The sequence below is a fragment of the Ictidomys tridecemlineatus genome, chromosome 9, assembly GCF_052094955.1.
Source record: "Ictidomys tridecemlineatus isolate mIctTri1 chromosome 9, mIctTri1.hap1, whole genome shotgun sequence".
NCBI classification, from domain to species: domain Eukaryota; kingdom Metazoa; phylum Chordata; class Mammalia; order Rodentia; family Sciuridae; genus Ictidomys; species Ictidomys tridecemlineatus.
This window is the reverse complement of record NC_135485.1, coordinates 57,369,360-57,392,753: the sequence shown is the minus strand read 5'-3', so window position 1 is coordinate 57,392,753 and position 23,394 is coordinate 57,369,360. Positions and strand designations below refer to the sequence as shown.

Sequence of the window (23,394 nt, the reverse complement as noted above, 5' to 3'; positions counted from 1 at the left end):
TCCTTCCCTATTACCTTTGAAAGGACACAGGGCCTTCATCTGGTATAAGTTTCTAAGGCAGGAGTCGACCTGCTGCTGGCTACCTATTGTACCAATTTCTCCTCTGCCTCAGAGCAGTTTCTGTCCTCCTCAGCTAACTGTAAACAACACAGGCTTCTTGCTTTCTCCCCCATCCCTGGAATAAGTATTGGCTGTTTTGAGGCTTTCTAAGGGTTACTACTGCTAGTTACAATGGGGAAACAGAGGATAAACATTACTCACTAAAGGCAAATTTTACCAATTCATACAATAATAATTTGAAATGTACATTAAACAGGGCTCTAGAACTTCTCCAGCTTTCTCACCAGGACCCTCAGATTCTATTTCTCTCAAATGGTTCCACACTAATCCACTCTAGCCTTCTTCTACATTTCCTATTTTCCAGGGAGGCCTGGGTCTGAGAATTATATAATTAGACCTCTGAGGTTGCCTTTTCCTTCCCATTTCAACACACAAAAAAGGTAACTTTTTCATTGCTGTTGTCCCGACTCTGCTTTTTATTACATATGTTCTATGATTTAAGATTATGTTATATAATCTTTTGACACTTCATTTTCTTCTTTAAGAAGTGGGTAATGTGCCCAAACTTAAGAATTGTTAAGCACCAATGAGACACTATGAAACACAGCAGACATTAAACAAAACTATAATCTCCACCAGCCATCCTGCTACCACCATACACCCAACCACCAACTGGCACAGATACAAGGTAAAGGTTGGCAAATAGAGTTGAAGAGTAGAGCTGTAGTTCTCTGACCATGCTTTTTTACTGTTTATCTACTCACATATAACAAGTAAGAGCACAGAAAAAAGAAACAAAAATAAAGCTAGGTTATGAGTTCTAAGGTAGAACCAGGATGTTGGAAAAATCTTCGAAACAAGACAATGATAGGAATGTTTTATTGGCTTTTTATTTAAAAAGAAAACAATATTCAACATAATATGCCAACCTTAAAAAATAGCCTTTCTAAATATTTAAGTGTTGTTCTAATCTTGAATCCAAAAGAAAGAAGGTCATTTAAGTATTAAGAAATTTAAAAACTGCAACAACAACAAATTCCTTCCAGTTTTTTTTGTGTTATTACTAGCTGTGCCTCCTATTTAAAACATTAAGTCTACTAAGTTCAAACTAGCAAATCATGTATATTGAAATGCTCCTTATAAACAGTCATTTATATCCTATAAAAATAAACTTAACAAATCTGGTGCAGCTTCATACCTTGCAGACACAGCAGACATAGCTCTTCTACCTTTCACATGTAGGGCTCATCTCTCCAGGCAAGATCCTTTTGTGTATTACTGTTTCAAACTAAACCTGAAATAATATCAGCTGGATCTATTTCCCTCACCCCCTTCCAGCTTTCCTGAGTAACAGAAGCAATAAACAGTAAATGAAGCTACTACACAATTTTCCCCTTCTTATTGAGCCAAGCTTCCTTCAGTTAGTTGTTTGTAAGTTGTTCATGGCTAATCTCTAGCATGTTTCTATCCCTTAACAATAGGCATGTTGTTTCCCAACTTGAAAAATTAACATGAACATCCACATTGCCCCAGCAGTTGTCAACTGCAGTCATTTTCTAGGTGGCCAACTGAAGGCCATGCATAGAGCTGCCTTTGTTATGAGAAAAACAGTTTCTCTGAAGTTTATGGTGATACTGAAGTTGGTCTGTACTACACATTCCTCCTGGCTCAAATACATGCAAACGACAGCAAACATTCTTTGAGGAGTATAGAGGACAAGGAAAAGGGATTAGTCTAGACAATAAGGTAACAGCCTGATCATTTCTTCTGTGTTCTTAGTTTCTACATATGTGGTTTTTGAATTTTACCTAAAATTCTAAAGGAAAGAAATTAGTTTTCAAACTCACGTTCTTTGTTGTCCTTTCTGAATTACTGTAAGACTAATATATGAAGTAGCTTTTCTTTTGACACTTGTTAATTATATTGTAATAAAGTAAAATTCCAAGGCAAATAAAATTGGTTATAGTTAGAACAATGTTTATATACACTGCTTTGTCAAGTTAAAAAAAAGCAAATAATGGCTATTATTTGATAATTATTCTTGTTTCAAAGAAATAGAGAAACATTGCTTTTTCAGAAGAACAACAGATTGATGTTCTTAATCATCCAATTTCCAAAAATGAAATGGAAGTATTTTAATTAAACTACTGCAGTTTATTGTTTAGGGATATCTTTCCTTTGAAATAAATCTAATTAAGCCAATGAGAAATCATCCAATTCTAGGAACAAGATGCAGAAGTTTACATGTGATCAGCAAGAATAGGTATCAGTGACTAGTCTTCAAACCTTCAATCATGGAAGCTAAAAAGTTATTCCAAAGTACATCTTTCAGAGTACAGATAAATGTCTCTCCTCTAACATAAGAAATTTGACACAGAGTTCAGTAATCTCTCCTATGAGGTATGTGATAGTTTTGATTCCATCCCTTTCTGGCATGCCAACACGGAAAAAACAGGTAGTTGACTAGCAGTGGCTCTCTTAAACATGGAAAGGTTGGTAAGGTGATGGAAAACCAGTCCATTTTTTTTTTTTTGTACATGCATTTGAGATTGCAATGTTTGGGGGAGCACATATCAAGAAAGAAGTTTTCCTTATAAAACATGAGCTCTCTTATACCTTATTCTCACATACCAGATTGCATTAGCAGAATACAGTTTTTTGAAAATGTCTTCATATGTCAAAGTCATGGAAAGAGATTAAGTTCAGGCTCACAAACAGTCTTATTCAAAATGAAAACCTTGGAACTCTACAATAGCAATAAAACAGGCACTAGTCTTCAATGCCTTAAGAGATTTTTTTGTTATTTAAACAATTATATTTCAAGCTTTTGTGGGAAATATAGCCTTGCCAGTGCCTAATGACTGGCTTGAATAGAGGAATTTGTCTGACTTCTAAGACAAATAGGTTAATAATGTTATAAGAAAATCACAAAAGTAGTATTGTATGAAGGATTCAAAAAACGTCACTAGCAACTCTCTAAATTCCTTAACCTCTTTGTAAAAGAGCATCAAGTACTGCAAGTACTGTATTTTTAAGAGTTCAGGATTCAACATGAATCTGTTCACTCTATTTACATTATTTCAGGTGACTAACACATGCTTGGCAACATCTGCTCCAGGAGTGAGTCATCTGCCTCCTATAAACTCAAACTGGATTCTGTTAAATCATGCTGATTTATAATAAATGGAAATACTAGTTTCCATTTCTAGTCCATTTTTCTTTAACAAGTGAACTAAATACTCTTGATATTAATTTTTTAATTTGTTTTTGCAGGTAATATATTATTTATCGACCTAATGAATGGTGAATTGGGAATTATCTTTTTAAAAAATGTTTTCATTGGTGCATTATAATTATACATAATAGTAGGATTCATTGTGACATACTCATACATGCATATAACAATTTGATCTATTTACTTCCCCAGTATCTCCCCTTCCCTCCTGCTCCTGACCCCCTTCCTCGGCTCTATTGGTTTCCCTTCTGTTTTTTTCTATTAATTGGTGCATTATAATTATACATAAAGTGAAATTCATTGTGATACATTTGTACATGTACCTAGCATGATTTGGTCGATTTCATTCCCTAGTACCTCTCCTCTCTTTTTCCTCCTCCTCCCCACACCCCCTTGGTCTCCATCTCCTTCCTCTACTGATCTCCCTTCTATTTTCATCAGATCCTTTTTTTATTCTTTTTTTTTTCTCTCTAGCTTCTGCACACGAGGGCATACATTTGGCCCTTGAGTCTGCCTTATTTATTTCACTTAACATGATGATCTCCAGTTCTAGCCATTTATCAGCAAATAGCATAGTTTTGTTCTTCTTTATAGCTGAGCAAAACTCTTATTTTGTACACATACCACATTTTTTTCATTCATCTTTTTATTTTTTTGGTACTGGGAATTAAATTTGGAAGCACTCGACCACTAAGCCACATCCCCAGCCCCTTTTTGTATTCTATTTAGACAGAGGGACTCACTGAGTTGCTTTGCACCGTGATGTTGCTGAGGTTGGCTTTGGACTCATGATCCTCCTGCCTCGCTTCTCGCTCCAGCTTCACTCATCTTTTGACAGACACTAGTCTGATTCCCTAACTTTATTGCTATAGTAAGCTTACTTTAGTTCTTTTGGATAGATATGAAGGAGTGGAATAGCTGAGTCACATGGTGATTCCATTCCTAGTCTTATTTTAAGGAATCTCAATACTTATTTCCATAGTGGTTATGTTAATTTGCAGTCTCACCAACAGTGTACAAGTATTTCTTTTTCCCTGCATCCTAGTCTGAATTTATTATTATTTGTATTTTTGATGATTGCCATTCTAAGTGGAATGAGAGGAATTCTCAGTGTAGTTTTCATTTGCATTTCCCTTTCTGCTAGGAATGTTGATCATTTTTTATACATAAAAGTATGAAATGCTTTATGAATTTGTATGTCATTCTTGTACAGGGGTCATACTAATCTCTATATTGTACTAATTTTAGAATATATGCTGCTGAAGCAAGCATGGGAATTATCTTTAAGTGAACTTTAAAACTCCCTACTCCCCAAACCCATGCTGGGGATCAAACTTAGGGTCTCAGACATGCCAGGTAAGTGTTATATCACTGATCTTCAACCCAGCAAATTGTAAAATTTTACATTAAGTGAATAATTTGGCAGCATTGCTAATACTTTAGATGAATCACAGACTATGAAATTTTTAAGCTGGAAAAAACTCTAGTGATTAATTATGGAAACTAGATTCATTTCCTGGGATGCTCCTTTAAATTGAAAGGAAACTTATTTGAAGGGGTAGACCTAGGAATATAAAACAGAAAATAGTCCAATTCCGGAAACAACAACAGAGGCCAACACTACTAAAAAGAGAATGTAGCTTAATCTTTTTTGCATTTAACCAAAAGAAAATGAACAATGAGGCATACTGATTTAGGGAAGAGAGGAAAAGAAGAAAACTGGGGAAACGCAGAACTGTCTTTAAGAAAAAAAAAATTCAAGGTATCTAACCTAGTCTTTCCTAGCTTAGTTTTATTTATTTATTTATTTTTAAAATTTATTTATTTTTTTAGTTTCGGCAGACACAATATCTTTGTTTGTACGTGGTGCTGAGGATCGAACCCGGGCCACACGCATGCCAGGCGAGCGCGCTACCGCTTGAGCCACATCCCCAGCCCCCTAGCTTAGTTTTAAATTAAAAAATCAAGGTGATGTATATTAAATGTCAAATGAATAACTAGATCCCCATTGTCCAATACGGTAGCTACTAACCACAAATGACTACAGAGCATTTTAAATGTGGCTAGTTCAATTCAAAGACTTAGTACTAAAAAAGAGAATATAAAAATATTTCATTTAATTTTTATATTGCTTACACATTGAAGTAGTTTTCATATTTTATTTTATTTTTTAAAATATTTATTTATTTATTTTAGTTTTAGGTGGACACAATATCTTTATTATTTTTATGTGGTGTTGAGGATCGAACCCAGCGCCCCGCACATGCCAGGTGAGTGCACTACCACTTGAGCCACATCCCCAGCCCTAGTTTTCATATTTTAGATTAAAAATATCATTTAAATTACTTTCATCTGTTTCTTTTTACCTTCTAAATGTGGCCACTAGAATACTTAAAATTATGTGGCCTGTATTATATTTCTACTGGATAAAATAGACAAGGCAATTAGTTCTATGAAGTTAAAAGAATCATATTGCGCAATATGATATCAAGAAAGTTTCATAAAGGTAAGACTTCACAAAGATATACAGATTTGAATGAAAGGATTCAGAAAAGGAGAGGAAAGTGCATTCCATGCTAGACGAACCAAATTTTATAATCAGAATAGGAGATCTCTCAGACTTACTAGATGAGGGAATGTTCTCAAAGAAAATCTACATGTTATGTCAAAGAGTATTTCGTATTTACAAATCAGAATCAATCCTGAAGACATACTTGGTCCCACTCTGTCTACAGAGTCAGCAAAAATCAGGCCAATACAATATGGCAGCAAAGTGTCAAAATTTACAATATACAAAAAGAAATTTGATTGGTTTTGTTCAATGTTCTATCATCCACAACTTTAAGAGGCCAGGCATGTGACATATATCTAAAGTAAACATTTCATGAGTGAATGACTAGGTGAGCAAATTAACTACAGAAAGTGGTGGTGCTTTCCAGGAAAAAATGTAAAGCAGGAACACAGGGAAGACAAGGCAGTGAAGAGGGAGTGTGTGTTAAGGAAGGAGCAAACACCCATATACATTATATTAGCACCAGCCAAAGCACAGTAAGGCTTATTTTTTATATGGCTCAGGGAAATGAGGTGAAAAGGTTACAGCATGAAACCAACTGTTCTTCCAAACCTGCATAATTTTGGATTGCTTGAAGGCTTGAAGCAAAGAACTAAATAAACTTTCCTCAGCATTCATTCTGTGATTTGGCTCCAAGAAAAAGCAGACAAGGCCATACCCACATGGGTAGGATTAGTTCCTCTATTCTAGGGTCACACACAAGCAGCAGCAGCACCCTCCCTGTGGACTATGGATTAGTTTTTCTTATAGAGGAGGAGAGAGGATACTTTTTTCCTCTCCTGGTCTTCGGCCCTGCCTCTTCCTAAAGTATCTATAAACACAGTATCCATGTATAATCTTAAAAAATGTTACATAATATAATTTTCTAGGGACTTTTAAATTTTTTAAGTGCAAATTACTAGCCAGGTGTAGTGGCACAGGCCTGAAATCCCAACTATCTGGAGGCTGAGGGAGGAGGAGCACAATTTTGAGGCCAGCCAGGGCAACCTAAGACCCTCAAAATAATATAAATAGGGTTAGAGATGCAGCTCAATGGTAGAGAATTTGTGTAGCATATATGAGGTCCTGGGTTCAATCTTCAGTATGAGACGAAGGGTTGGGGGGAAGAGGCAGGGAGAGAAATTTCTGTTTAAAAGTTATCTAACATTAAAGCTACATGACAGTGTAATACTTTAGGTAAACAGAATAGTTACCATTGTTCTGCTATATTTTTAAAACCATGCTGTGTGTTTGTACACAAGACTACTTAAAATTTTCAAGAAGAGCAGACTATTTTAACATTCACAATTACAATTTTAAAATACTTTTGTATCATATAACAATATCATCCAATCTTTTATTAAGTGGGCATGCTTATGCTAATACTGAGTAAGATGTGATATGTCAATTTAAGAAAGAACATTGTAATATTAGAGATAATAATAATAGCAGTTAATACTTTTTGAGTGTCAGATACTTCTAAATGATGTATGTGCATTACTTCTTTTAATATTTAGCTTGTAACAGATCTTTGAAAAAAGTATTTTTATTATCCCCCATCTATAGATGAGAAAAAAGGCTCAAAAAGGTAAGTTACTTGCTCAGGAACACACAGCTAATAAAATAAGAGCTTGGATTTGTACACACACAGGTTGACACCACAGACTTCCCTGTTAACAGTTATGCTGTACTGTGTTTCCAATGCTCAGAGAATGAGAAGCAACATTAAAGAAAAAATAAAGGGTTGAGTATTTATGAGCTCCCAGAACATATGTGTATCTTTGACCTTACCCATACACCTATGGGAAAATTAGTCTTACATTATGTTAAAGAACTGAAAAAATGAGAAAGAATGTTACAGCTACTTAGATGCTTATTAAAGACTTTCAGAGGTTTTAAAGACTGAAATGGTTGTTAAAAATATTTGTGTCCAGGGTTGGGGTGGTGGCTCAGTGGCAGAGCGCTTGCCTAGCATGTGTGAGGGGTTCGATCCTCAGCACCACGTATCGATAAATAAAATAAAGGTCCATTGGCAACTAAAAAAATTAAAAAAAAAAAAAGAATTTGTATCCAAATAAAGATATGATTTCAATATAGTAATATAAAATGGTAATCTGAAAATATATAAAATCCCAAATGTATACCAATGATAGGAAGAAATGTTTCAAAACTATAGATATAACAGGGAGAAAATAGAAGATATTATTTATGATTGATATAAATAATCAGAAAATTTCAGGTAAAAAAATCTTTATAAAGAATTTTAAAGCTTAATATCAAAATGTAAAATAATGGATTCCTTTCAAATCACATAAGAAATATTTAAAATGTAAAATTAGAGGGTTAGGGATATTCCTCAGCATTGGAGTTTGCTTAGCATATGCAAGGTCCTGAGTTAATCCCCAGCACCATGGACGGGGTGGGGGGGGATTTTTTTTCAATTAGAAAAAAATCAAAAAATCAAAAAAAAAATTTTAAAAAAATAGCAAGAAAACCTTTTTAAAAATTACAGATTACCAGCTATATAGTAAATATGCTTTATTAAATTCACCCATTTAAAAATCTTTTGGATATGATTTTAGGTGTCCACAAAAGACATACTTAAATAGATTTAGAAAGCTTAAGAGGAAAGGACAAAAAGAAAATAGGGATTACAGCCAAGTACAATCTAAGAGTTGTAAAAACATCACATGAAAAAGAGGATAAAATTTTTTTACAATCCGTAACACAATTCATACAACTTTATGTACTCAGTGCTAAAATACGTATAAGGTAAAAAACTTTAAAATGCAAAAGGAAATGAACATCAAGTACAGAAGTATAGGAAGACTTCTCTGGACATGACATTATAGATAAAAATGTAAAGTTAAAGGTTGCCTGGTGTAAAATAATATATGCCTTATCTATGATAAGCAACTAAGACTTAAAAGCAAAAGTCAAATGATTTTTAAATATTTTTAAGAATGTTCTTTTGCATAGTGTGCAAAGGGTGAAAGGACTGAACTACAAAGACTTTCTTCCTGACTGAATGGCAATCATAATCCCAAGGCCCAGGGAAGTCTAACAATTAAGTGCATTTCTAGGAAAGACTACCTTCAGAAATGCTGGTTCCTGTTTGTATATGCCCTCTTTATCAAGTGCTTTCAAATTCATATCACTTTCAATACTACAATAAATAGGAAGGGATAGTGACACTGAGGTGAGAATAAAATAGAAACTCTTGGAAGCAAAAAAGGAAGATGACTCGAGGAGGGAAATTCCAGTTGCTCTAATAGGATGGCTGGTGGATAAAATGCTCTTTATATACCAATTAAGAACTACCTTTTAGGTTTAGTGTTTCTAATCCCTCCAAGAGTTCCAAAGGTGAAGCCGAACAGCAGCGGCAACAAAGAAACAGAATGAATGTGAAGGGCATGGCTATCCTCTTGGCTGTGATAGTCTGTGCTACGATTACTGAAGGTATATGATACTTTTTGCTTCAGTCTATAAACTCCTTTTGTAATGTTTCAATGTCTTTTCTTTCACTTTTATCCTAAAATACATGCTAAATTTTTACTAAATCTCATATATTAGAAGTTACTTAATAGCTTTGACAGAAAATGTTGGAAATGTTTAAGGCATTAGAGATGACTCTTAAATCTAGAGATGATAAACTTCATGGGATTTTTTTTTTGGCTACAATATCTGACAAGATGCTTGAAAAATAGCTTTAAATGTTTGTAAAGAAGACTTTAAGTGGTATTATGTTAACTTCTTGGAAAAATTCTTAAGTATAAAAGCAACAGACAAATAAGCTTCTTTTAATAAAAATCTTTCATATTCCTATAATAATTACTACTACTACTACTACTACTACTACTACTACTACTACTTCTTTTTTGGTGCTGGGGATTGAAGGTAGGGCCTTGTGCATGTGAGGCAAGCACTCTACAAACTGAGCTATATCCCCAGCCCTGTCCTATTATTTTTAATGACTTTTTTACAAATTTCAAAAGAAAATCATCAACATCTTACTTAACTCCTTTACCAATAACATTGGTATCAAGGGCTATTTGACAGATCACTACAAACTACAATCTTTATCTTTTATGAAAACTCTTCTCACATTCACCACCAGGATAATAACTATATGTTGCAATCATATTACTAATCAATATTCTGATCTGTCCTAGGCTTTCCTATGTTCAAAGGGGGACGCTGTCTTTGTATAGGCCCCGGAGTAAAAGCAGTGAAATTTACAGATATTGAGAAAGCCTCTGTCATCTACCCAAGTAACAGCTGTAACAAAATTGAAGTGATGTAAGTAATGTACTTTCTGAAGAGGACAATTGTGGAACTTTTTTGTTTTATTTATTTTCCCATGTGAAGTTTAAGACTCACTTTTATCTTCCCTTAACAGTATTACCTTGAAAGCACATAAAGGACAACGATGTCTGAATCCCAGATCAAAGCAAGCAAGCTTTATAATCAAGGTAAATTTCTTGTTACTCCCATGTTAGAATCTATTTTATTCAGGAAAGAGCTTCTGAGAAAAGAAAGCAGAAAGATTCTGCTATAATTTCATGTGAAATATTCTATTAAAGTGGGCCTTGGTTATGATAGCATCCCTTTCCTGATGTTATGTTTTTTATGTATTCCCAAGGAAATGAGAACAGTCTAGTAAATAAAGCTCTCATTTTCTCATTACAGCAAGTTGAAAGAAAGAATTTTTTAAAATATCGAAACAAATGAAGTTCTGGAAAAGAGGATTTGAAAATCTAGAACAAGTTTTATTTTGGCTACTGACATATGAATTCTGCAATAGAAAACTGACTTCCTCTTGCCTAATCACATTGTTGCAATACACATTCATGTATCTCAGGTTAAAGAACATTTGAGAAATTTGATTCTTGTGACTATTTTGCTGTGATTGTAAAAACAATTCTATTTCTAAAAGTCAGCTGTGTGTACTTGAGCTATATTTCATATTACTAACTCTGGTTATAATTGAGACATTAATTACTGGAGACAAACCCTTGAATCAAAAGCATCCATGTGTGTAATAAAACATTCCTGAAATAATTTTTCATACAACTTACACATTCTTTCCCCATGTAACACATAAGTATCTAGGGAAAAACTTCTTATGTATTATGTATTTCAAGAAATGTACCATAAATAAAATTTTGAGCTACAGGAAACTGGCTAGCACACAAATATAATTATTAGCAGCATTGGTCTTTGATTTTTTTTCAACTTTTTTTCAGAGATGTTTTAAAGCAAAGAGAATATGTGGGTTTAGTGTACATTTGGGTTTTAAATTTGTTATAAAGAACAGCAAAATCTTGGGACACATTTTAGATATAAAATGTTTTTGCCCACCAAAGTAAAATGCTGAAAAATAAATAAATATATGCATATCTGGCAATCATATTTACTTTCTGTGACTTTATTTCTTAGAAAAATATACATTCATTTCTTTAATCATGCTTATACTATAAAATTTAGGGATACCTAAAATTGCTTTTCTCTGAAAAGAAACAAAGTCATCTTTCTCTAATAAGCTATCACAACTCTTTTTAAAACTGAAAAAATCATATACTTTCCAGAACACTTGAGATATCTTTAGCAGTTTTACCTTATATTTCAGTAGCACACAGCTATTTATCATCATGAAGAATTGTTTAGAAATACATTCTAATGGGTATCTGTAAAGGGAGGCTATTTGATTTTACTTCGAGTGTGGTTTTTCCTAGACCAAAACCCACTACTCACTTGGGGCAGATTCCTTATTAGGTGAGTATTGGTGAGAGGCTAAAAGGAAGAAGCCAAAGGGAAGAGATCTCCCCTTCAACCAGAACAAAGACTCAACCAAGCTTGTATACTTTAAACTCCAGCTAGCCCCACGAAAAATATTACCAGTAAGAAAATCATTAAAAGCAGCAGCAGTAGCAAAAGTCATATGGTAGTGTCTTCCTTTAGCATGACTTTGACTAGTCCTTCCTGCTACCTAGCTCCCTTACTTAGGTCCTTGGTTCATTTTCCAAGCCTGATTCTCCAATCTTTCTGTGGTTTCTTCAACAACCAATTAAATTCCTTTTCTCCTTAATCTAGCCAAAATCCTTGACTGATAAAGCCTTCTTTATAGTAATCTCCACATCTGAAAAATGAATTGTTTGTTATAGAATCACAATTAGATATATCTCTATATAGTTATGCAATATGTTTATATTAAATAATTTCTACATAGAAATGGAACTTCTATATAAATTCCTTGGAAAGTTTTCAGATCAGAATCTAATCTTTGTCTATGTACAGTGGTTTTTAAAAAAATATGGTTAAAAGTTATGGTTTTAATTTTACTAAGTTAAGGCTGCATGACTCATTCTGTTTTTGTTTCTGAGGTTCTGGGATTGAATCCATATTCTTGCACATTAGGCAAGTGCTCTACCAGTGTTATACCTCATGTCCTTTTTATTTATTTTTTAATACATCATTTCCCTAAGTTGTCCAGGCTGACCTCAAACTCACAATCCTTCTGCCTCAACCTCCCATGTACTGGAATTGCAGGCCTATGCCTCCTTGCTTGCTAAGTGTGCTAGCTTAAAAAAATAAGATTATATATCATAGGCCAGTAAATTATTATTGAGAAGATAGCACATACCTATACTTCTTCATAGAAAAATAAATATATGAATAAATAACAGACCAGGCAAGGTTCCTCTCATCTCAGTACCTTTGAAAACATTATTCTCTCTGCCCACTTTTCACTTAAATCTCAGCCTAAATGACATTTTCTCCAAGAAGCCTAAGAAACCACCTCTTCAATCCCAACTAGATTAGGTGTTCTATTTATTTGTTTTCATAACATTCTTTACTTTTCGTCACATTATTTATTGCAATTGTAACAAAAGAATTATTTCTCTGTTTAGTATCTGTTCTTCCCACAAGGGCAAGTTCAATATGAAAGCCACTGTAGTTCTTCTACTACACAGTACAATGCCTAGCACATATCAGACCCTATTGAATGGTAATGGAAACTAAGGGAAAAGGAACTTACAGCCCAGAATGGTATGAAGGAATACACAGTGGTAAGAAAGTACAAGGTGATTTTCTGGAAGAGTAACTAGATTCATTTGGTTGGAGTGAAGGATAAGGAGTATCATGTCTAGCTAAACAACCTTTCCCTTTTATTCTGCACAAAATGGGGATTCATTAAATATTCACCAATGAGAGAATAACCCTATTCCAAGTTATTCTAAATTATTCTAGGAATGACAAAAAGGGCTGATTGAAGTAGGAACAAATGAGGAAGGGAAAATGAGTTGGGAATATGTTGCAATTGCTCAGGTCTTTATTTCCAAATTTCAAGTCTTTCTCATACCATCTTTAAGATTCTTTACTATGTCTCTGTTCAATCTTCATAATATTTTTTCAAATTGTGTACCTCTTTATTTCATTTACATTTACAGGAAAAGCAAAATTTCACTGCTATCCATGTGAAATCAATATTAATGCTATAGAAATAAAATAACACAAAGTATAGAAAAAAATACCAAATTCTAATTAGATAGCTTTGTATGTCAAAGGTTCTGAACTTAAGCCTGTATTTATTAAAAAGGAGATGAAAACAGTTAGCAAAGTGTTTGAAAACCATGCTAATACCATACTGATTTACTCAAAGGGACTGAAGTTAAAGAAAGTAATTAATTGCTATCAAATGTCATTATCAATGAGCCACCTGGTATTGTCCCATATGTTGGGAGAAACACATGAAAAGTAATAAGGACATTATGCAGTGAATTAGACTGAACTGCTACATGAACCAGCAATTCCACTCCTTTGCATATATCTAAAGGTTTAAAAAAAAAAAACAAAAACACTTGTACACTAATGTTCATAGCAGCACTAAGCAACAGCCAAAAGATAGAATCAACCCAAATAGCCATCAACAGATGAATGGAAAACCAAAATGTGAAATATACACACAATGGAATATTTTTCAGTGATAAAAAGAAATGAAGTTCTAATAAGTCCTACAACATGGATGAATCTTAAAAGCATTATGCTGAGTGAAAGAAACCAGACACGAAAAACCATAGTTTGTTTTTGCAGTTCTGGGGATCAAACAGGGCCTCACACAAGTCAGCAAGCGTTCTATCTACCACTGAGCTAAGCTCCTAACAAGATCATATATTATATGATACCATTTTATATTAAATATCTAGAATAGGAAAATCTTTAAAAATTAGGCAGTAGATCAGGGGCTGGCAGGGGCTCTGGGGAGGGTTTAATGGGTAATGACTGCTAAATAGACACAGGTTTCTGTTTGAGGTGATAAAACAGATTATCACTAAATTATGGCACTAGATTATGGTGATAGTTACACAACACTGACAATGTACTTAATTCCACTAGTAGTATACTTTTAAAGGGCTAAAAAGGAAATTTTATGTTAGGAGTATATTACCACAGTAAAAAATAGGGCTAACCTAAGGTAGTAATGGTGAAAAAATAAATGAAAATACACTGTATTTGCAAAACTAAAACAAAGTGACTTTTCAAACTTTTTTGTTGAAAAATATAGCTATTTTTCATAAAAGTATGCTATCTGTGTTAATATGCAATGGGCTTCTCTACTTTGCCTTTGAGATACAAAAACAGCTTTCTATTGAACATTTTTGACATCCCCTTATTAATTCCTTTAATCTTGCCTAGGCCTCTAAGTAAAATCTTTAAAATCATTTCAAAATCACAAGTACAAGTATCCTCTGTTTCCTTTCAAATCTGATACATACTCCTGTTGATACTGGTCAGGCCGACTGAGCAAGAAAAAGGGCATCATCCAAAAAGAATGCTTTTCATTGCCAGAGAGATGGCTATATTTCTGAAATTCTGGCCAGTGAAAAATTCGTTAAACTTTTTTTAAAAAAAACCTTCTTAATCTACTATCACCTTTAAAATAACCTGAAAGGTAGATGGATTCGTATTAAAATGTTCACTTGAAGATTCAAAACAAAATATAAATACCCTGAAACGCATACAGATCTAATTTGTCCAAGATCAGAGAACAAGTGAAAGATAGAACTACATACTACATTCCTAGACCATCTCCTTCATCCCATCAAGTGTGATGAAGGTTAAAACTTTGCATGGTCTAAAACGTATCTGAACAGAAACTATTCTCAGCCCTTCCAAGTATGATGATTATAAAGATCTAGCTATTCACTTTCACACATACTCACTGTGTCTGTGCTCTCTGCTCAAGTTGTGCAGGTTGAGACACATGATAATTCAAAATATAAACCAACATTACTAGATACTGAGCAGCTAAGGGAATGTTTTGAGAGCTCAAAGTCAAAACTATCAAGTTCTCCTTTGCCCTCTTCTCCCATATTTACCAGAGTACCCTATCCCAGCTGAGGGAATTTCCAGCCTAATAAAGTTCTTCTTTCTGCTCACTTTTTAGGAAATTTCTTCTAAGCATAGTAGTTTCTCAGAAAGCTCTCCCCACCAACCCCATCTATCCTAACAAGCCTGTCAGGGCAGACTATTTTTTGTTTTGCTTTGTTTGGGGCCTGATGTCATAATCAGAGGCTTAAGATAAACGACAGTTGAAACTGAAACTGAAATGAGGTATTTCCTTAACTCTCATTTTCTTTCAAAACTAGACTAGGATCAGTGAATACTAGGAAAGTGAATCTGCCAAAAGCCTTGCAAGAATTGATAGAAAAATAAATTTTAAAAGATCTATCATTAAGATTTTTATTCAAATGATCCATGCAAGGGCTGGTTGTAGGTAGAATAAGTAATAGTAGCTAATGTCTATGATCATATTTATAGGATTTCTCTCCCAAGCAGACCCCCCATTCAAAACAAGAAGAAAAGGATCTTTTGTTTTGATTCTATTCTCACCAGGCAATGTATTGATTGCTAGTTCAACTTCCAGGGACTTTGATCCTAGAAAAGGATAATCTAGATACTAGAATCAACTATGAGTAGGAACATACTCATTACAAACTAGTGAAGTGCCTTTAATTTGCATTTAGTCTCTTATAGTTTTAATTTACATAAGTAACTCTCTGAAAACATACTTAACTCTGGATTAGGAAAAACAGGCATTTCTGAACCTGTAAAAATGAAGACCGAATCCTGACAAGGTAATGCCATACCAATTAAACTCTATTAACCTTCCTGACTGCTTGGCTGACTTTGTTCTACACTATTTTTTGTGCCATTTCTGTTATTGTGTATGCTTTTCTCTCCTGGCCACTTGTCTTAAGTTTGAGGCTCATCTCACGCTTTTTTGTTTGCTTTTTCTGAATACTAGATCTTCTAAGCACTTTTGGCATAAATCAGTACACTTTCCTCTGTGCCAGGTATGGTGGCACATGCCTATAATCCTAGCTATTTGGAAGACTGAAGCAAGAGGATGGAAGGTTCAAGGCCAGCCTGGGCAACCTTGTCTCAAAATAAAATAAAAAGGTCTGGGAATGTAGTTCTGTAGTATAATGTCCCTGGGTTAGGGACCTAATAAAAATCTCTTTTCTCCAAATTTTTGCCAGCATTTGTTATTTCCTGAATTTTTGATAATGACATTCTAACTGAGATGAGATGATATTTCATTGTGATTTTGGATTTGCATTTCTCCGGAGATGAATGAAATTGAGCTTTTTTTCATGTATTTTTTGGCCATTGTATGCCTTATTTTGAAGAGTATTTGCTTAATGCTTTAGCCCATTTTTAAACTGGATTGTTTGATTTATTTTGGTGTTCAGCTTTTTTGAGTTCCTTATATATTTTGGATTTTAATTATTTGTTGGATGTACCATTTGCTAATATTTTCTTCCATTCTGTAGGCTCTTAATTCTATTGACTTCTTTGCTGTATAGAAGGTTCTTAGTTTGATATAATCCCATTTGTCTATTTTTACTTTTGTTGTCTGTACTTTTGAGGTCCTATCCAAAAAAAATCATTGTCTAACCAACTGTCTTAAAGTGTTTCTCCTATTTTCTTATAGTAATTTCATGTTTAAGATTTAGGTCTTTGGTCCATTTTAATTTGATTTTTTTTTTTTTGTAGTTGGACACAACACCTTTATTTCACTTGTTTATTTTTGGATGTGGTGCTGAGGATCGAACTTAGGGTCTCCAGGTGTGATGCGAGTGCTCTACCGCTGAGCCACAACCCCAGCCCTTGAGTTGATTTTTGTGTATGGTAAGAGGAAGGGATCTAGTTTCATTCTTTTCCATATGCATATCCAGTTTTGCCAGTACTGCTTATTAAAGACACTGTTTTTTTCTCCACTGTATAATAGGTGTTTAATTCCTGAAGCACCAAAATAATCTCAAAAATTATTCCAGCTAATTAAACTGAAGCAATTGAAATCAGAAATCCAAATTAAAAACAATATTTTCTCTCCAGAAGATACATTAAAAAGTGGCTGAGAACATGGAGCCAGAGTTACTTATTACAAAGATTAAATGAGTCAATATTCATAAAGCTTTTCAAAAAATGCCTAATTCCATTTATGCTATATTTAAAAATAAATTCAATGGAATGAAATCAACCAACAATTAACCTTATAATTATAATGTCCCAATAAAAAATAAGATAGCAAATAAAATTTCAATAAGAAATATCTGCTCCTTAAGAAAATATTTTTAGTTCACTTATCAACTTTCTGCCTCAAATATCCTTTTACTTTGTTATTAGACAGCATCTAGGCTGAGAACTTAGATGCTATCAAAAGTGAAAATATTTCCATATATCTTTTTAATTGTTTAATGTCTAAATGTTCAGAACCTCTTCCATTCGTGCTATCAGGGATATCTCTGAAATGACATTCTTACTCACAGTCCAATTTTTATTCTGCACACAGGTACAGGAAGACCCTGCCATGTCTCTATCTTTCCTAAGCTTTTCTCTCATCAGAAGCAAATCCATTTTGCTAGATGAAAATCTAGGTTCTGTGGACCCCTGCCTCATTGCTCTTCCTTTTGCCCTTCCAGTTTATCACAGCAAAACCCACTGACTTAACTATTTATAAGTTTAGTTCTGTTCTAGTCCCTGAATTAACCTAGTATTTAGCGCTCTAGCATTTCCACCTGCTTCAAATGGCAGCCCACTCCCTATTCTGATGATGTACTTCCTACATTTGAGGTTCCAAGTGTCATGTGTGCCCAGTTTGTAGATATGGGCTTCCTTCTCAGCATCTGATGCCAAGTTTTGTACCAGTTTCTGTCAGGTACACTGACCTGATCTAGAATGGAATCAATGCTATTTCATAGCCTATCCCTAAAATGTTGTATCCTACTTGACTATGAAAGACTACCCATATATTTTTCTAGATTTTCAGTATCAACTGCCTCACTACTGCAGGGTGATGCCTGCATTTGACAGATACCTGGTTGCCACTTGCAAAAAAACCCACACCCACGATATCCTTCAGATACTATTAAATTTCAACTGTCAGGTCTATCATGTGTTCCACTATATGGCTATCACATGCTTTGTATTATTGTCATTTACTGTAATAACCATCAGGTACTACTGAATGCTAAGAAACCCGAATTTTATCTCTATTTTTATCCAGCTGAAACTGTGCTAATTTCAGTTATCATTGTTATCAGCTCAATGGCTGACATGTTTTTTTCCGTTTTCTTTGAAGTTGTCTCCTGGAGCTGAATCCTGTATTAAATTGATTTATTTCCCTCCTGTCTCAAGCTGTTTTCCCAAGGTCTGTTTCTAATCATACTCCATTTTCAATTTATTTCCTCATAGCTATAATAACACTATTATAGCTATGAATCCTTTCCTCACACCATTCTAGATACCATCTTATGATATTTTCATTCAGGGACTGACTCTGAAAAAATGAAACTTGTTTTAACACACCAGAAATCAGATATCCAAATGACTAGAGTTTCTCTCAAAATATTTACATTGGAGGTTATTCATTTATTCTGATGATATTATAAATGGCCAAAGTATTTATGGAATTCTTTGAAATTTACCAATTCCATATCTTTTACCTTGTCCAAGACCAACTTTTTAGTACTTGATCAAAGGGCACAGCTCAGCTAAATCACCTGTCATCAGATACAACTTGCTATTACCCAAAATTAACTCACCTACAAAAGATGAAAAACTGCTATTAATGAGAAGTAAGAGACTATTAAAATATACTTCACAAAAATTTAAAATAAATACTGGAAAAATGTACCAGTTACAATACAATAAATGGACAGCAACCAGTTTGTAACCTAATACAAACATCAAACCTCTCAAGAGTCTTCTTCCATTTGTGAAATGAAAATAACTTTACTACCTTCTTTACAGGGTAACTATAAGAGAAAATGGCAACGTATAATGCTTCTGAAACCTGTAACAGTAAATAACGGAAAATATTCCCATTCATGCCTATGGAGTCAAATTAAGATGGACACAGTGTTGGAGAATGCAGACAATCCTCTCTCCCTCTTTCCCTAACTCCCTCCTCCCTCCCTTCCTCCTCATGGAATCTCTGCCCTGCTCAGTCCCTAAAGGAACTGTGGTTTCCTGCCCTCAGCATTAATGGTTTCTTTTACTACTGCCCGGAGGATTTCCTGACTTAGATGCCTCTGTCAACGTAACATATAGGAAAAATATTAAAAAAGAATGATGCAAAACACATTAAGGCCTACTTACTTAAAAATTGTACTTAGGACTTTGACTTAAAGATTAATTTGATATTTTACAGGAGGCAAATGTGAGAATTAAATGTCCATTAAAAAAAACTATTTCTGTATGCAATAAAGATCTGATTTTCAAGAAACAGTTATATTTTGGAAAGTGAAACCTAACTCACTGAAAAGAAAGGACAGGGGGAAATTCCATAACTCAGAGGCTATAATAAATACAAATAATTCCTTTGATTTTGCAACAGGGGACTTCCCCAAAGACTAGCCAGCAGATTTTGCTGAGTCAATTGTTATCCAATCAGAGTTAGGGAGGAAAAATGCCTTTGCATATAAATACTGCACACCAGCTCCACATTTTAAGAGACACTCCTCAACTGCTTAAACTTTCTGAGCCTACTACAGAGGAACCTCTGGTCTCTGCACCATGAACCAAAGTGCTGTTTTTATTTTCTGCCTCATCTTTCTTACTCTCAGTGGAACTCAAGGTAAGAAATATTAAGGAATATTTCATTTATGAAATCAAAAAGCAGGACTGGGTATAAATTCTATATACAATATAGAAATAGTATATTTTCAAGATTCAGTGTGTCTATAAAAATGAGAGGGCAATAAGCAGAGATTACTACCTCTGGTCACAGTTTATATGACTGAAGTAAAAGAAACAAGTAGAATTTAAAAAAAGAGGGATAGAGGAAGTGAAGGAAAAGATAAAAAAAAAAGGGAGAAGCTGGTGGAGGTAGCGCATGCCTGTAATTCCAGCCACTCAGGAGGCTGAGGCAAGAGGATCTCAAATTCAAATACAGCCTTAGCAACTCAGCGAGACCCTGTCTCATAATAAAATATATAAAAAGGGCTGGGAATGTGGCTTGATGGTTAAGCATCCCTGGATTCAATCCCTGGTACAAAAAAAAGGAGGATTAAAAAAAATGTGAGGAAATGAGGAGAGGATAAGACCCAGATACTCCTTACCTAGCTAAGCTTGCTCCATTACATGAACTGTGCCCAAGGGTGACTTTATAATCAACAAGTTACAATTCCCCTCTTCAAGATAATCAGCTATTATATCATTTAGAGCTGTGTTACAATAGGAAACGTTCCCCCTCAGATTAAGTGACTATATAACAATATAGGGATAGGATTCCACTAAATACTACCAATCCACATGTCTTATGAGACCTGTACTAATTTTCCCTGCCATCTTGTCGCTCTTCCTGCAGGAATGCCGCTCTCAAGAACAACACGCTGCAAGTGCATCCAGATTAGTAATCGACCTGTTAATCCAAAATCATTAGAAAAACTTGAACTTATTCCTGCAAGTGAATCTTGTCCACGTGTTGAGATCATGTGAGTAAAATTCCATCTGAGGGTCACCTCCCTGGTTGTAAAGTATTTTAAACATGTGATGATTATCACAAAAGATCAGTAAAGGGTTTGTGATGAACACTATTGTATAGAAGAGGAAAATATCTACAGTGAAACTTAGATGTCTGACTTTGGAACTGTGTATTCCATCTACTTTGTAGCCTCAACATTGTTTTAAATATTTTTACTCCTACTTACTTCTACAGTGCCACAATGAAAAAGAGCGGGGAGAAGAGATGTCTGAATCCAGAATCTAAAGCCATCAAGAATTTACTGAAAGCACTTAGGATAGAAAGGTAGGTTTGTTGTTGCTTGCAGAACAACTGCTCTTTAGGGAATGGAAATCCTAGGAAGTTAGCCACATTTGCATTGGGCTTTACTGTGCGACCCTTGGATTAAACATATGTTACTATCATGCCTTTTTCTACCTGCATTTACTCAGACGTGAAGCTCATGCTTTACCTGAGGATCTTTGGGTTATGTATATACTCAGTGTATTTTAAGCAGAACCCAGACTAATTCCAGAGTCTATACAACTTTCATATTCCTTTTCTCTTCTTACAGGTCTAAAAGATCATCTTGAAATCAGAGATAAGCAAAATCACTGCAGTGCTGAGAAAGATGGACCACAAAGAAGATATTTCTATTACTTCCTCACAGAGAGTATATGTTGAATTCTAACTGTTCCTAGTTTGTAGTTCTCCTGAAAAGTGAACCAACGACAGTCATCAAATTAGCTGCTATACCTCCTGTGGTTTATTATCCTGAGCTGTAATTTCTCTAGTAGTAAGAATTACTAGCTATATTGCTAATAGCTAGTAATAGCTCTAATAACTAATAATGACTCTGTCCTGGCACTACACTATAAGCTATGTTGAGGTGCTACCTTCCTAGCAAATGTGCCAAGTCCTAGCCTGCTACTGACACTTTCCTCACCTATCCTATCTGCTAAGGGTTATTAAGGGATCCTTTTTACTTCTGGATTTATCAAAATATTAAATAACTAAAGGTATGCAACCAAAGGTATAAAATCTGCTTATTAATGAATAATCTTTACTTCGTGGGTTTTTATTGCCATCCCCCCCAGGAATTCATATTTTTTCAGTGGTTACATACACATAATTCCAAATACCTACAGGAAGTTGGATATGTCTGGAAATTATGTGTAAATATTGTTATTTAATGAAAGACTGTAAAAGGAGTTCTTAGAGATATATTTTTATATTGTTTTCAATGTATATGAAATAATATAATTTGTATAATAAAATATTACAGACCAATGAGTTAGTAGGGAAATTTTAAAATCTAGGTATATGCTTTGCATGTTATATAAGACAAATGTATTGAATGGTTTTCAAAACAAAAACGATGTGCTGTCCTGGAAATATTAAAAAAGACTGCATAACTGTTGTAAGACCATAAAGGTAATAAAGTAATTATCACTAAGATGAAGTGTCTTGTGGGTCTCTGACTGGAACATTTATTTCATAAGGAGCTTATATTGGAAAATCCATGGCTTGGAGAAGCTGGGATGAGTAGAAGACAAACGTGTTAGAGAATTACCACACTCTCTCCAACTTTAGTCTCCTGAAAGGCCCACTATATAAGATTCCTATATAAGCAATGTAGTATGAGAGAACTTGGACTGTTTCAGACCACTATAACCAAGTTTCTATGCGACAACTCCCTCTGAACATTCTATAGGGACTTCAAAGTACTAAATATTGCAAATTTATTCTCTCTTAGATCTGTTTCTTCTACTCTATTCTAATGTCCTAGTTGAAAACTGCACATCATCCACACAGTTCCCAAACCAGAAACAGAAATACTTCTATACTACTACTACTACTCCCTCACTTCCCACATCCAATTAGTTACTAAAAAGATATCTGCAACAGATTCAGTTGAGAAATTATTAGTGTCTAAGCTATATAAAGATTCCTATGGATAAAAAGGGAAAAACAAGTTGAGAAGTGAAAAACAAAAGTGAATTGGAATTTCACAAAAAGAAAAAAAAAAGAGGCACAATCCCCTAACATGAAAAGATATTCGGCCTCCCTCTCCCCCACCCCCTCTCTCTCTCTCTTTTTTTTTTTGTACTGGGGATTGAACCCAATTATACTCAACTACTGAGCCACATCCCCAACCCTTTTATCTTTTAATTTTTTTGTAAGTTGTCAATGGGCCTTTACTTTATTTTCTTTTTTTTTATTGGTTGTTCAAAACATTACAAAGCTCTTGACATATCATATTTCATACATTAGATTCAAGTGGGTTATGAACTCCCATTTTTACCCCAAATACAGATTGCAGAATCACATCGGTTACACATCCACATTTTTACATAATGCCATATTAGTAACTGTTGTATTCTGCTACCTTTCCTATCCCCTACTATCCCCCCTCCCTTCCCCTCCCCTCCCATCTTCCCTCTCTACCTCCTCTGCTGTTGTTCAATTCTCTCCTTGTTTTTTTTCCCATTCCCCTCACAACCTCTTATATGTAATTTTGTATAACAATGAGGG

The 23,394-nt window shown here is 34.4% G+C and overlaps 3 protein-coding genes and 1 non-coding gene across 8 annotated transcripts in view; 2 read left to right on the top strand and 2 right to left on the bottom strand.

The window, feature by feature from the left end:
• Art3 (ADP-ribosyltransferase 3 (inactive)) overlaps positions 1-23,394 on the bottom strand; it is a 90,130-nt gene that overhangs the window by 48,842 nt on the left and 17,894 nt on the right. The window contains exon 1 of one of the 4 annotated variants that reach the window (XM_078021429.1): positions 1,259-1,491. The exons of 1 other annotated variant lie outside the window; for it this stretch is intronic. The gene's annotated coding sequence lies outside the window, so the exon portion shown is untranslated. Of the gene's footprint in view, positions 1-1,258; positions 1,492-23,394 lie in introns of those variants that run through there. 2 more of the 4 variants (XM_078021428.1, XM_021734539.3) reach the window with 2 other exon arrangements.
• On the top strand, positions 1,589-11,230 carry Cxcl11 (C-X-C motif chemokine ligand 11). 2 transcript variants are annotated; one of them, XM_078021430.1, is made up of 5 exons: positions 1,589-1,806; positions 5,492-5,565; positions 10,019-10,145; positions 10,246-10,318; positions 10,536-11,230. In XM_078021430.1, exons 2-5 carry the CDS (start codon positions 5,559-5,561, stop codon positions 10,575-10,577), a joined length of 249 nt encoding a protein of 82 aa, XP_077877556.1. In that variant the 5' UTR covers positions 1,589-1,806; positions 5,492-5,558; the 3' UTR covers positions 10,578-11,230. The 2 variants fall into 2 exon arrangements, with proteins under 2 accessions (XP_077877556.1, XP_040148230.1); XM_040292296.2 differs by lacking the exons at positions 1,589-1,806; positions 5,492-5,565 and adding an exon at positions 8,868-9,305.
• LOC120892460 (U6 spliceosomal RNA) lies at positions 4,464-4,567 on the bottom strand. Its single transcript, XR_005737183.1, has one exon. It is a non-coding gene; the product is annotated as a U6 spliceosomal RNA (small nuclear RNA).
• Cxcl10 (C-X-C motif chemokine ligand 10) lies at positions 15,511-22,315 on the top strand. Its single transcript, XM_005337256.5, has 6 exons — positions 15,511-15,985; positions 16,908-17,042; positions 19,167-19,992; positions 20,725-20,851; positions 21,076-21,165; positions 21,434-22,315. Exons 3-6 carry the CDS (start codon positions 19,932-19,934, stop codon positions 21,450-21,452), a joined length of 297 nt encoding a protein of 98 aa, XP_005337313.1. The 5' UTR covers positions 15,511-15,985; positions 16,908-17,042; positions 19,167-19,931; the 3' UTR covers positions 21,453-22,315.

Coding starts and splice junctions, on each gene's coding strand:
- Cxcl10 (XM_005337256.5), top strand. CDS start 19,932: ATGAACCAAAGTGCTGTTTTTATTTTCTGCCTCATCTTTCTTACTCTC. Junction 19,993..20,724: donor TACTCTCAGTGGAACTCAAG/GTAAGAAATATT, acceptor CTCTTCCTGCAG/GAATGCCGCTCTCAAGAACA. Junction 20,852..21,075: donor TGTCCACGTGTTGAGATCAT/GTGAGTAAAATT, acceptor TTACTTCTACAG/TGCCACAATGAAAAAGAGCG.
- Cxcl11 (XM_040292296.2), top strand. CDS start 9,245: ATGAATGTGAAGGGCATGGCTATCCTCTTGGCTGTGATAGTCTGTGCT. Junction 10,146..10,245: donor TGTAACAAAATTGAAGTGAT/GTAAGTAATGTA, acceptor TTCCCTTAACAG/TATTACCTTGAAAGCACATA. Junction 10,319..10,535: donor AAGCAAGCTTTATAATCAAG/GTAAATTTCTTG, acceptor TTCTCATTACAG/CAAGTTGAAAGAAAGAATTT.